This window comes from Apteryx rowi, unplaced genomic scaffold (genome assembly GCF_003343035.1).
Source record: "Apteryx rowi isolate R43461 unplaced genomic scaffold, aptRow1 scaffold_6, whole genome shotgun sequence".
Lineage (NCBI taxonomy): Eukaryota > Metazoa > Chordata > Aves > Apterygiformes > Apterygidae > Apteryx > Apteryx rowi.
The window spans coordinates 5,104,480-5,119,517 of NW_020450871.1; the positions used below are offsets into that span (position 1 = coordinate 5,104,480).

At 38.1% G+C, this 15,038-nt stretch overlaps 2 protein-coding genes across 7 annotated transcripts in view; both read right to left on the reverse strand.

Annotated features, from left to right (window-relative positions):
* SUN1 (Sad1 and UNC84 domain containing 1) overlaps positions 1-3,757 on the reverse strand; it is a 36,221-nt gene extending 32,464 nt beyond the window's left edge. For 5 of the 6 annotated variants that reach the window (XM_026083340.1, XM_026083341.1, XM_026083339.1 and 2 more), the window contains exon 1: positions 3,654-3,757. The gene's annotated coding sequence lies outside the window, so the exon portion shown is untranslated. The remainder of the gene's footprint in view (positions 1-3,653) is intronic. The other variant, XM_026083336.1, reaches the window with a different exon arrangement.
* Positions 3,758-5,592: 1,835 nt separating this feature from the next.
* Positions 5,593-15,038, reverse strand: part of DNAAF5 (dynein axonemal assembly factor 5) — a gene marked incomplete at its 5' end in the record, with an annotated part of 33,020 nt that continues 23,574 nt past the window's right edge. The window contains 4 exons of the mRNA XM_026082977.1: positions 5,593-6,950; positions 7,445-7,636; positions 9,455-9,611; positions 10,952-11,102. Of these exons, the coding sequence (XP_025938762.1) occupies positions 6,811-6,950; positions 7,445-7,636; positions 9,455-9,611; positions 10,952-11,102 (640 nt within the window). The remainder of the gene's footprint in view (positions 6,951-7,444; positions 7,637-9,454; positions 9,612-10,951; positions 11,103-15,038) is intronic.

The following is a 15,038-nucleotide window of genomic DNA, read 5'->3' on the forward strand; positions in this document are numbered from 1 at the left end:
CCCCCTCACGCCCGCTGCCCTCCACACCCGGCCTCACACGCGCCACCCCTTGGACACGCACACCAGCCCCCCCACAGCCACACAACCCCTCACACCCCCCACAACTCCCACACAGCTACACCACCCTTTTCGCTCACACACAGCCCTGGTGTGGTGCCCCCTTTGGCACCAGCACACAGCCAGCTACCTCCCCTTGGACCCTAATTTGCTCTTTCCTGTCATTTCTGCRCTGCTCCCTCCCTGCGGGGCCTTTTTGGGTTTTCTCTCCCTCCTCGAGGGCGCCCGGGCAGGGGCAGGGCACCCCGAACTGCTCCCGGGACTGAGGCACGGGTCTGGCGTTACACACAAATGAGCTCTGCCTGTGCCAGCGTCCGGCCACGGGACCCACCGGACAACCCCCCTACAAAGGCATGTCACGTATATTCAATTACTGGCAGGCCTGTTCTAAGGGAAGAGGYCGTGGTTTGAAGTGTGTGTGTGTTATTCAAATATTTGGGGAATGGATGCAAATAAATTAAATTTGAAATCTGTATTTGAGTCACATTTTGTAAATCTTTAATCTCCCCAAACATACAGCTTTCTCATGGCCATCTTAATGGCATGTACTGCAGTCGAGAGTAGTTCAAGTGAATATAAACAGAAGAATAGGATGTGTGTCACTTAAGAAAGTGTAACCACGCCAAAAATTATTATTTATTGGTGTATTTAAGAAAAATAACTCATCTTGCTGGGAAACATTGGGTAATATGTATTAAAAAAAGAAGTGGAGGGAACATTTCAGTCACCTTCCTAAGTAAACAAACTCTGTAGTTATTTGGATAAGAAATGGGTAAGAAGCTAATCCTTAAGAAACAGAGAAGGATGCAAAATAGACATTAATGCAAGACTTGAGTTGAAGTCAATGTAGCAATCCGTTTAGGCAATAGTGATTTGTTTTAAAATGGCTTTGTTCTGGTTATATTAATGTTTCAAATTGCTTTAGCCAAAATTGAGGTGATCCCAATAATACCTGGAATCTAACACATGCTTTTTAGCATGAGGTAGCAGGTCCCTGCAGCCTCCTCTCCATGCATGGCTGAACACTTTGCAGAGAGCAAAACTACCTCACGCTTCTGTCCTGGCACCTGTTTTCCTGTATTTAGGGTAGAACAGGTAATTTGGGGGTATGTTTAAGGGCATAAGATAGGATCAGATCAGATTCCTACTTAGTGTAAATGTCACAAATTCTTTGGCTATAAGGCCACAGCTTGGGGATGTTTCTCCTCTCCTCCCATGGAAGCCCGGCCAGGTGCGTTGCAGGACCAGGCCAGCGGCAGCCTCTGGGCACCACGCCAGCTCTCTGGGCTGCTCCAACCTGTCCCAGGCAGGTGTTTTTGCCTTGGGACCCAGTAACTGAGAGTATGGAGATGGGTGGCTTAGACCCAGCTTTCCCTCTGCTGCTCAGCTATGAGGTTGCAAAGGCAACAGAACCTTTGGCTTCTAGGATTTAAGTAAACCTTGGTCTGATGTTCAGATTTTGTTAAAAGAAGCTGGTGCATATAGATAGGGATTTTTTTTTCGTATTTCAGAAAAAAAAAGCTCTGAAGCAAATAAGAATTCCTTTCAAGTTTTTGAACAGCTGACAACGAGCTCTGAAAGTAAAACCAACTCAGTTAATTTTACTGGCTAAGCTGAAGTCTGTAAAAAAATGATCAACAGAGACAAAAATAAATCATATTAAAAACATTTCAGTTTTAACAGTCTATAGTGCTGTTAAGAACATATTAAAAAAAACTTTGTGAATTGACACCAGGTATGGGGAAACTGCAGTCCAAGGGCAGATCTAGTCTCAGCTTTGTATCCCTTCTTTCCTTCCCACATTCTTATTTCCTGCTCTTCCCACTGTGATTCCTGCAAGCCTGTTCTGCTGTGTGCTCTCGCCCTGGCTATCAACCACTAAGGTCCTGGGCCTGGTAGCAATTAAAGGAAGTATGGACCGAATGTGATAGAGACCAGTGCAGCAAGGTGTTTCTAGTCACAGTGGACTAGAGGAGTCTTAACGCTGAGTGGTAATACTGGATATTGGACCTTGGTAGCAAYGCAGGGAGGGACATTGGATACCGTGGGTTGCTGGGCAAGAGCATCCTGTAGACTGAGGAAGCATTCTTTAACGTGAGGATCTGCAGTGGCCTTTGTGTCCAAGGATGGGAAGGATCCCATGTCCAAGGATCATCTGATCATGTATGTGCATTAGTATGAAAATTGCCTAAAGCGTCTGGAAGTCCGATTCAACGCTCATAGAAGAAAGTTTCCTCCATCTGCCTTGCACCTTACAGTTATAGTGATGAAGGCCCTTTCCCTACACTATCAGCGGAGTGCGCCAAGGGCAGTGGTGCTCTGTACAGGGCGATTAGGTTATCAGTTAAAAGGGGCGTGCAAAGCACTTCAATTCAATTTTGCCACAAGATCCTGCTGTCGTCCTGACTTAGAGGGGATTTCAGCCATTAACAAGAAAAGCCGATTACATACAGGGAAGGCTGACAGAGCAGCCGTTCTCCCCACAGCTCTCATCTGCTGCTTCATCTCAGTTACTGCTGTTCTTGAGCTTTCCTGGGGGATTGATCTCAGTAAGTGGACACAAGCCTGTTAACTGTAATTTTTGTTGATCCTTCAGCTGCCTAATAGAAAGATTTTTTGCTTTATCGTTCTCCTTTTCAAACATGCTTAGAGCTTCACTTGAAGGGCTGAGGCAAGGAGCAGTCACTATGTATCCAACAGGACCAGCTCTGACTCACTTTTCTATAGAAAAGTCACCAGTTGCTCACCTTCCTGCACGGTGCTGCTAATGCAGATTCTGCGAATGAAACAGAACGGCTGACTTGGCTCCTCTCAAGTCAGTGGTTGATTTCCAGGGGCCAAAACGCTACTCCTATACCAGGAGCAACGCTATGTTAGGTGTATTTTGCTTATACAAGGGGCTTCCCACAAGTGAGATAAAGCCTATCCAGGAACCAATCAGAACTCTAATCCACATGTTCTGGTGTTTGAAGGCTTTAAGGTATAGTTAACAGTAATAGTACAGTTATTATAGATAATAAAAGACACAGTTAATGCTGGAGTAGGGGACTTCAGGACACATACAGTTTGTTAACAGAGGTCATCACACACGCTGTACTGGGCAGTAAGATTGTCCACCCTATTGACATTATGGGCACACCTAAACCCTATTTTCATGATCATCTCAAAACTTTTCTCCTGACTAAATTTGGCCACCTCTTCAGACAGAAAACATGGAAGCACAGTCCAGTTATAACTGGACGTCAGTCTCTGGAGAGCACGCTGCATACCCAAGCAGACAAATTAAAGTGTCATTACCATACAACTAGATGGCACAGTGCACTTTACTGACAAAACACCTACGGTCTGCCTGATGCACTTCTAAGGACATCTGCAGATTGCCAGTAAGAGTCCACACAGATGAGAAATGGATGAATCTGGGAACATACTTAACTTTAAGACTCTCCTAAAACTGCTCTCTGACGTAGACTTTTCCTCAAAGTCTAGGTGTGTCACTTTACATTGCTCTCTTAATGTCTAACTAAGTGATTCTATTTAAAGTAGTCAACAAATATTTAGAAGATTCTATATTAAGTCAGGCAAATGCATACACTTACCAAAAATTTTGTTTCACTGAGAATCCAAGTCCCAGGATCCACCACAACCTTCTAGCTTGTAATGACGAAGACAGAAGCACATCTGTTCGTCACAGGAAGGGCAGGGCTAAGTCTGCTTATCTAAAGAGTCTGAAAGTTTGAGATAACTATTTTGCCCAAGAAAAATTGTCCTTGCTTAAAAGTTATGTAATGAATATGATCGTAATAACATTACGGAAAGAACCCTAATAAAATCTAGTACATATAATAGCTAATTAACAAGATAGAAACAATCTATACATTTCAGTTGTGTTCCCACTGCTACAATAAAAGATTGAACCTAAGAAAGTTGATTCTCAAGGAAAATAGCTTTTAAATAAGTAGGATAATTCTTCCAAGTTCTTACTAAACCCAGGCTCATGCACCATCCACAGGAGACTTCATAATAGTACTTCTTCATAAAGGGATCTGGGAAATTTGGGATATATAAGACGAAGTATGGTAAATTATATCCAAGGTAGGCATTTTTTTGAGGTCCTATGTCCAGAACACTGTTTAATAAAAGAATGTAGTGGAGCATGTCTATATTTGTCATACATACCTAAACTAGGATCAGGTTGCTGCTTAGCATGTCTCTAGAAAGACTATCTGAATATCCAGTTCACAGTGTCCTGGCTCTGAAGAAAAAAAGCTGATTTGTTGCAGGATGCGGAGATTTTTGTTTGGGACACATCCCACAATGGACTGTTCTGAAAGATAACAAAAATATTTCCCAGCCTACTCAAGATATTAAACATGGTGGATACTTGAGCTTTCACTGACAATTTGTACCCCAGTTAAGAGCACTAAAGATACACTTCTCTCTTCCCACATTTGAAATTGGGTTTTCATACGTTCTTTAGATCACAGGAGTGATTAAAAATTCCTGCACAACATCCATACTACAGCTTTCATGAGGCTGCAGCCAGTGGTAAAGTAAAAGAATCTCACTTTTGCCAATACAGAATCCTAATGATATTGTGCCTGCAATAACATGGTTCAATAGGATACATCTGGTGGAATTTCAAGGGAACTTTACAATTAGAACTTTGGACCTGGAATCCTGTTGCAGAAGCAGAATTTCATGTTGCATTGGAAGAACCTGATGCTTTGAAGCACTTTGAAACACTTTGTTTTTTGACTATGGAGTATTAAATGAAAACTCTAAGTGCTCTACTAGGGTAGCTATGTAGTCTATTTCCAATCTATTTAAATTGGCTTTTTAATTATTAATTAGACTAAACAAGCAATGCAATGTTTTCTAGTGATTTTTATATTTGAGGTTATGTTGAGAATGCAACTTGCCATTGTATTTTTTTTTAGTGTGACCTGATACATTTCACATGCTTTGTGCCTCCTAAGAATTTCAGCTGACCTTACAGTTCTGCAAACAGCACTCAAACCTCTGTATCATATTTAGCCCAAGCACTTTTGCGTGGTTGTCCATGTGCCAGATGTACATTTACAACAGCATGTAACCAGAAACTGTTTTTTTGATCTTCATAGGGAAGAGAGGGAAAGGGGGGGGAAACAAAGCAAATCTTCAATTCTGCTTCAGGACAGCATGACTGAGGACCTTCTTGGTCTTGAGAAGTGATTCTAGAAGGAAGATACTGAATATAGTAGAAATTATATTACTCAACTAAAATGCAGCTCAGTACAGGAAGAATTATATTTTGTCTTTTTCATGAAAAGAAAACCAAGCTTCAAAGATAGAATATATGATTTAAAATGAGTAGTCTATTCTAGGAGAATGCAAAATAACCTTTGSATTACTAAGAAACTGCTCTATTACTGTGTATGTTTAGTTTTACTTGTCCCTTTCATWAGGATTTTCAAAACGACCCAATATTCTGTGCAGGACAGGTCATAAGTTTGCATGACTGGCTTTTTAGCCAGGAATAAGAATGTCTTGCATATCTAATTTCTCTTAAATGTTTATTTGAGAATACAAGTAGATATTGCTCTAAACAGATCATGGTTTGGTTAACAGTTACATCACAAGTTTGAAAAGACAAAGTTAGCTCAGAAAGCCAAGCAAACATGAGGACTTTCTACAGCATAAGAAGTATTTCCAAACCTTGAAGAATCTCCTCTTTTAGGCTTAATACAAGCCAAGGCATGATAAAAGGCTTGATACAATGCCAATGAGCATTTTTTGTCTGTAATACACATAATTTAAGAAAACAGGAGCCTGATTTTCCATGATTTTTCTGTGTGCAATAAATAGCATACTATTCCATAATGACTCAGAGAAGAATCTAGAAGATCACTCATTTTATTACACTGCTGAAAATATGAGAATACCCTAAAAGTTATATCCTAAAAAGTTAAAAAAAAAAATTAAGCTTTAACATAAGAGTATTTCATTTCAAAGTAATAAGCAAACAAATTTTGCTTGTTATCCAAGGCACTTTAGTATAAACAAAAATAGCAGATGCTATATATTTAAAAATACAAAAATATAAATACTGTTAATCTATATGACAAAACAGCACATTTTCCCATGTATAAACCTTAGTTTTAAAAGTGTTAACCTTATTGTCATTGTACTACATTTTATGACAGAAAATAAAAACCATTTCTTTCATGACACTTGCTCACAATGTGTTCTTATTATATCAGCATAGTAAGTATGAGTACTTAAAACATAAAAATTTTGCTGCATTATGCAACAGAAGTTTCGCCTAGATATTTTTGATAGAACTGATCCTCACAGACCTGACTCTACAAAGTCTGAAAACTTTCCAGAGCTTGAAATGATCCTTGAAAGACCAAAGTTTAGTTGAATTACTGTAATATAACTTTGACACTGGACTATTAATTTAACTAGATTACCATTCTCAATTACCAATAGTGTCAGATTCCTGAACAACATTCCTGCTTTAACTGYTGTATCTGAAAAACTTCCAATGCAGAATGAATTAAAACATTGTTTTATCACTAGCAAATACAAAGAACTGTTGAAATGGCAAAAAAATGTAGAACTGTGCTCATTTGACTTTTAAATGAGCTAATACAGAACTTATAAAGAAAAAGATCTATTTATTGCTCAGGCTACTTTGTACAAATGAAATATGAAAGCAATCAAGATCATATAAATGTCACATACAGCTCACTAACGAGTTTCAGCATTGCTTCATAAAACTGATTCTTTGGGTGACTGAATGTGGTGTAGCAGTTGATTGCAATAGACTGGTGTTCGATGCTTATGTACAACCACTTCAATTTCTCTCACGAGCATTTCTGGATATAAAATGCTTCCTTCTTTTAAAGCTTCTGTAAAACAAAAATGTGTTTCACAAGTTATTAGCTGCCCTTCTCTATCCGAGTTCCCTCAAAGTAGGTGCAACCTAACTGCGAAGTTGTGCTTCTGCAAGTTGAGCAGTCATGACAACTTGATTCCCTTCTTTTTTGCTGAGGTTTGTATTCTGATATCTCTATGTTTGAGCACAGACTGACACACCAATAAATTCCACAAAATCCATCAAACAAGCTAGTATACGGTCACATGCTGCAACAGTTAGTGTCTCTGGTCTTCTGATATATCAGATATACTGATATTCCCACCCAGATGCATGCAAAAATGTAATGTGTCATGATGTAGCATTCAGGTAAAAGGCCTGAGCTCACACCCACTGAAACCCAAAGGAAAGCCTCCAATGCCGTCAGCCTGTTCGGATTAGTCTCTAGCTGTATGTACTACTTTTAGAGAACACTTAAAAACAGTATTTGAAAAAACACTGTTAAAAATACATAAAACAGAGTCTTACCTAGGACTGCATTTTGGATATTTTGATCTTGGTCATCCAGATGTACCAACAGTTCTTGGTACAGAAACCGAATATTATTTTGCATTAAAGATTTCATGTCATTGTCCTTTAAGCATTTAAAACAATTAGTTAAGGTGTGAGCAGCTGCCAGTCGTACATCAGGTGAAGCATCATCTAGCCGCTTTAAGACTTCTGCAAATATTCATAATATTGAATACTGAATAATCAAAATATTCATAACCAAAAACCACTATGAACAGAGGTGAGAAGTTATCTTTTTCTTTTTTATTTCAAAATGCAAATGTATTTTGTAATTACTGAAGTTACTATTGCATTTACAACATGCTTTTGTCTTTTGACCTTTGGAATACATGAAATATATAGGTTCTAAAAGCATGCAGTATATTATGATTGGATTGTTCTTTAGAAATTAAAGTTTAGTTATTGTCAAAAAAATCAAAATAAATGTATGAAATTATTCAGATTCAGCTGAACTTTCTCTAACACTCTACCTAACAAGGTACTATGCATGTTTATGAATGCATTAGAGAAACAAAGAGTTTAAGTATTATTTTCTATAAAGCACAGTATTTTTATCAAATATTGCAGTTTCTGTCAATGACTTTGCATCTCAGAGTATTTGAATACGCTAAATGCAAAGGTATGCTTTGATGATTGTCCGATTATGTATTTCTCCAAAGTAGAAGTGTTTATTGCTACATTTCTGCTGTCCCACGTAACAAAAATATCATTGATTAAGATGCCGAGTTTGGGAAAGCCTTATTTGCATATATCTCTGAGAACAGAAATCCTGTTACATAGCATAGACTGTACTTCTGCAGATTTATTGTTCAGCAGTTAAACATCATCCTAAGAGGCATTACAGAAAATAATTAAAAATAATTAAAAAAAACCTCCACTATCTATTCTATCTATTCACTATCTATTCAGGTCTATTTATGGTACAATGCTGTGGTTTGCTGTTGGCACTCTGAAACACAGCAAGGAGAACAATGTGACTACCATTTATATAATGCATTACTGTCCCGCTTTCACTATAGTTAGAACATTATTTCATACAGTCTAAACTAGGAATYGATGCAGATGAAACACTGGCAAACCTTGTGATGACAGTAATATTGAGTGAGGTTCCATCTAGCGGTTTAATTCATAATAACGTCAGGATACTTTGTTCAGTTTTGCTCATGGGGGAGACGTAGGCAAAGAGAAGGACATTAAATTATCTGCAGTACGATACCTCAAATAAATGAAATACTACAGTTAAAAAGCTAGTGTAGGGCAGCCTTGTGAGATGCAAGTGCTGTTGGAGTCACAGTTCAACAACACGCACTCTAGGTGTTTAACACCTTGATTCTCTAAAATGTATGCACGTACTTCATACACTATAAGCAGTCTCACTTGACAGGTTAAGAACATGTCTTAATCTCTGCAGGATTAAGACATTAAATTGTGTCTCTCACACAAAAATGCTATTAAATGTATGATATTGTGCAGCCATTTACTTTTTCCACTTTCTTAATATCTATAAAATTGTGTGGAAGATCTACCCAAATAGATAGAACACCAGATAAGAGAACACAAATAGCCGGAGAACATGTGCATGGGAATGAAATAAGAATGGCTGAGAACTGGAGTCAGCATAAGATCTACCACTATTCGCATCTCAAACTGTTTATATTTTTTTTTGCTAGCGCTTTACATGGGATTAAAGCTAGATGACACAGTGATATAAAATATTTCTGCCATTCCGTAGTCTGTGTTAGTGCTTCCATTGTTACCAGCTGCAGTGAACCTCCAGGTGAGGTGGAAAACCTGCACAGTGAATCCTAAAGCTAGATAGTGAATCTGCCTACTAATCCAGCACAATACTTTTCATCCTTAAAAAACAAAGCTACTATGACACTCCAGGTGAAAAAGCAAATGTAATTCTTCAATCTGGAGACACTGACACCTCCATCAAAAACCCCCCCMAAAAACCTCTTGCCATACCTGGGTAAGTTTTGATGAGCTTATCTGAATCAAACTGCCTCCCGCAGACTTTGAAAAAAACATCAACAATACGACAAGCCATTAGTCGAGTCATTTTAGAGTCTTCATCCAGGGAGGCAATCATTTGAGGCATCAGCATACCTTCAACTTCTAAGATCTACAATTCACAAGAAAAACATAGAAGAACAATAGCTTTTCAGTCACTCTTAGACAATGTGTTTATTGGTTACATCAATTCTCATTAAATCTGACAGATACTGGCTTGCTTAATTTATAAAAATTGTACTGAATAATCCTCAAGATAAACAGCTTTATTTTTGCCTTTAACTAAGCTTGAGAAATGAAAATCTATCATTAGATCATCCAGTTGATGAATACTCAGTACATATGCAGATGAGTTTTATTTAACTACTAAAAGCTTTAAACCTTCTTGCCTTTTCATTTTAAAAAATTTGTTGGCAAGACTTTGAATAATTTGGACATAAGAATTATGCATATGTACCAGTAGATGGTGCTCTTATTCTAAAAGGAAATTTTAAAAATAAAGACTGTAATACAACATTTTCAGTGAGTTTCATAATTTTCCTTTAATATGTACATTTCATATACATTAATGCAGCAAGGCATTTTCTGTTTCAGAAAGATGTCCTTGTTTAAATGTGACAGCAGTCTCTGAGATAAGCACTTTCATATATGCGAAATGAACCAGTTCATGTGTTTAAGCACTTTGGTCAGTTAAGGTCTGTTAAAAAGGAAATAAAGGCTATGAATATTTAGTAACATTTTCAGGATGTTCTCTCTCTCTTTTCTTTTTTTTTTTTTTAACATTTAACATTTTTCAGTGCGTTTTTTCTGAATACCATTTTTGTTAGCAAACAAGCTTCAAAAAGCCCTCTGATTCGATTAATCTTTGATCACCATGGTAGATAACAAATACGCATATACTGTCTGTTAGCTGTCAACTTCAYAGTTTATACAGCTATCCTTCAAGCTCCATTTTATCTCCCTTTGCCCTTTCCAGGCATCTTTTAGATCTCTCTCCTCAACGGACCTCTGGGTTCCAAGGCAAACAGACTAGTTTTGTGCCACATTACACAAAAGCACGTCCTAGCTAGCTGCAGTGCTGTTGCAAATGCGCTGGCTAAGGGCCCAGTGCTGTCAAATATCCCAGTTGTTCTGTTAATAGTCTGTGATTGGTGTTTTATGTTCTATAACTGACATTATGCTACAACGAAGACCTACAAAATTTCACGGAGGTGAGTTCTGCAGCTCACCATATCATTGCAGGTCTGGGTCCCTTATCACTGTGACTGTCCCCCCTAACTACTGATCATTTCAGCTATTAACACCCAACTGCAATCAATAAATTTTATTATGAAAAGTATACATCCCTCTGAAAACATTACCAACTATTAGGATTTATTCTTTTTTCTTGCATTTATTTTGTTTTCCTGCCTAAGATTTCAGAGTACGTCTGATGGGAAAGAAGGAATTTACCTCTTTTGGTGAAAGCATTTCGCAGTGAATAAGAGCCCAAAGGCATGATACAGCTGTAGTACGGATGGCAGCTGCTGTTCTTCCAGCATGCCACTGCAGATTAGGAGCCAGCATGTCTTTTATCACAGTCTCAAGGTAGCTAAGGAACTGCCTACAGCCAAAAACAAGAAAGCAAAATAAAGGCTCATGAGAAAGTGGTAAAGAGACTGACAGGATGTAAAGGAGAATTTTCTGTCATAGAAACACATAGGCAGAACAGAAAAAAAACCCTGTAAAATAAATAAATAAAATCTTATAAACCAACATGATTATAACGTCTGTGATAAGCCCTTCATAACTTAATTTTTCTAGGTAATATTTAAACAAATACTTAACATTCACAGAAGGGGGAGGCTAGACTTTCTCCCACTTCAGACTATGCCCGTGACTCACTGTGTTATCTTGGTAAACTACTTACCTTCTCTCTGTCTCATTTTCTCTATCTGTGAAGTGGAGATAACACCCCATACGAATGCTGTGAGGATTCATTACTATTTGTAAGGCCCTTTGAGACTGTCCAGTGAAAAGTACTTATAATCTGAAAAGTATGAATGCTATTGATGAGACCTGAACTACTGATATTGCCGTAAGTCCACACAAAATACTTCAGCTTTCCCTTGGCTCAGAAACTTGTCTGCCTCAAGAATGTGAGGTCTGCAGGATTTTCTGATGGCGCCAGTCCCAATACAAGTTTGGTTTTGACTCCAACGATGCTGGACATGCTGTGTAATACTAGACCCATAAACAACGATCTATTTTCATCACATACACAGAAATCTGATTTTCTCACTGATGTTCTGTGCGCTTCCTCTACTGCACGAGCTGTTATTATATTTAAAATGTTGTGGGAGCCAACAACTTGCAGTAAGTAATATTCCCTCATACTCATATAATTCCAGCTCAAGCAATTTTAAATGAAGAGGAAAAGGCATAAATCTCAGACACAAGCCTTTTTTAAAAAGGCTTTTGTGTCAAGAAGACACAGCTCTCTGGCCTGAAACTAGCTAATTAAGGCTGTGGTTACTCACTTTGCCTCTGTGCCTTAGAGAACAGCTGGCAGCAGGCAGAACAGATTGTCTAATAACAGGCTAAATCTACCTTGACTCGTGTCCCATTCTGCTCAAACTTTCAGCAGATCTGGACTGCAGCCACCTGAGTGCAAAACAGCACGTTATCACCCACGTGCCTGACAGGAAGGGAAGAAGCTGTTCCTCACCAAAGAGCCCTAGAACAGCGGGATGAATAAGTGGCTCCTAGAGAGACGTGTCGTGCCTCAGGAGGAACATGAWGGACAGATGTCAACAACAAAGCATTTTTAACAAAACGAAAACATCCCGCAATGATAAGAATTTTGATAATAATTCTGCATCAATGTATTAAGAAATGTAATTGTAGCTACCTCGCGTCTCCTGTAACTACCCTTTATCCACTGCCGTTAGACCTTATCATCCAGGTGTAATCTGACAAAAATACAATCGGCTAGTCTGCCAGACCTTAATTATCTAGCTGTATATATACAAAACTGAAAGTCTCCATCTTCTATGTGCTGAAAATACACATACCTGGCTGTTGCTTAACGGCTTGGCTAAAGGAACAGGCAGTGTTCGAGAAATGCGAGTTAGATACCAATTCTTGCTTCTTGTCCAGCAGATGGCACTTAAGATTCAGTAATCTGAAGTCCCATTAGACACATCCAAATTTGTCAAAATCCTTAGATTATTTTAAACACATCTTTTGAAAGTTAAGAATTTTCTATTCAAAAAGATGCCAGAAAGGTGTTAATGACCACCATTTTTCTTTACAGTTTAACAGAGAGCTCTGTTACAGAAAAACAGAAGCAGCTGCTGGTCTGTTAGCACAGAACTGCTTTGGAGCTAAAAGGAAATTATGAATGACAATCTGTCAAAACATAAAGGTAGATTCCATCAGCATTATGTTAGCCATAATGCTACGCTATTCATGCATRTACTTGTTCTAGTGCCTTGCATTAGAATCAGTGAAGCAATATCTGGCAATTATCTGGTATAATAATGTCAATGACCACACAACTCTGTTTAGTATAATAACTAAAAGCCTTCATATATCAACTGGTAGAATGTCTTTAAGAAGCTAAACAAATTTAGTTTTAAGAAACTAAACAAATTACTTCAAACAGTGAATGCAAGCATGTAAGCAAAACTTATTACTACTTTATATGAGATAATAAGGTTGAAAAAAACTGCAATATCTCTAATTACCATCAAGATGTATTTTTAATTGTTGCTGATGCAATTAAATTCTCCCTCTTTCCATTTTCAAATCTTGTTGTTGTATAGCTGTGTAACTTAATTCTAAAAGTGAGCTATTTCCGTGAAAGAACATACCCTGTCTGTGCTATTCGTATTCACCGAGTTGAGACTTTTATTCTCAACTGGACATGAAATAACCAAAATATGAATCTGTACAGATAATACCTAGTCGTTATGCAGATATAAAAAGCAGGTCTTGGAAACAGGTTAAAACCACTACTCCCATTTATCTGTTTGTTTGTTTTTCCTCCAGTGTTAATATCCTAAATCCAGGTAAWCAGGACAAAATAGGATTTGCTTTTACAAATCAATAACTAAAAATGTTTTGCCAACATCTATTCAAATGTAAAAACCTATATATGTTATGTGCTACATTAAAGCATCTGATGTTACAATGGTAAGTAGGATCAAAACTTCACAGAGCTTTAATTCCCTCCACTCCTTTTTAGTTTACAGAGATAAACAGAGTTGTAAAATTCATTACATTTCTCTTGTTCTCAGAGGACAGAAAGACACACTGAGCTAGAGTGGGCCAACCCTAGTCAGGAGGGGTTCTTCATACAAAGATATACCAACTTATTTGGATGTATTTTATCAAAAAAAAAAAAAAAAAAAAAAAAAGCTACCCACTCATACTGCCCTGAGCTAAAAAGCTGCCATCATTGCTATCTGCACAGAGCTGGTGTAATGTGTGACTATATTTGCACAGTACATTAATTTAAAACATATTCCTCTATTTTTTTTTCCCATTGGTAATTTCCCTCTTCTGGGAATCATAGCAAAGTTGGCAGCTCATTGTTTTTTTCAGGGAAATTTTTTTCTTTGGCTCCATTTTTCATACAAAAAAAAAAAATAGATTGCATACAGAAGTTTTTTTTATTTTTATTTTTTTTTTAATTCATCCTACTTACTTTGACTACTGCCAAAACAAAAGTTTACTCTTTGGTGAAGTTCCCCATGTAGTCCTGCAGTGATCACCTCTCTACAAGTAATACTTGCAGGACCTACCTTAACATGCTTATGTGAGCACRTCAGACTCTTTCAGATAGAGAAATGCTATCAACCCCACCGTACAGGTGAGAAACTTGAGACAAAGAATGAATAAGGTTGTGTGTTAAATGAAAGCTTCTTCCTATGTGCCCGATCTGTGACCTAGCCACCTTCCAGCTCTCTGTCTGGACAAGAGCGCCGCAGCCCATGCAAAGGAAACCAGAAGGCGTCAGCGAGTACGCTCCAGCCAGGGGCATGGCCTGGAGCACTGCRGCATCAGGACGCCGCGGCACGCCACGTAATATTCCTCTCGTACTGCCTAGAGGTAGCCTAAATAATTTTCTGTRGATCACAATGAGAGGTAAAACCGAAAATTAAGCCCAAACCTTCATATTCTATTCTGCTGTAACATATGATGTTATTTCCAAGGAGAAAGAGCAGGAGACCAGATAATGGAAAACACAAAGGGAGGAAATGTCAGCRAGACTAAATTGCTGACCCAATAAATGCGATTCTGTGCAGTAGATGAACAGGAGCTAAYAACGTATTCTGCAGTAAATAAAGGACAGTAAAACTAGGCCATAATAATAAATAGTTAGGAAGGAGTTTTATATTCCAATTTTAGACTGAAATATATTATTGCATATTTAGTAAGCATTATTATTGTGTTCAGGGCATCGCAGAACACACCAGATGACATTTCTTGGCTCCAAGGTCTTTGCATTCTAAATTAGATGATACAGTTCTGAGACATACTACATTAGCTTACA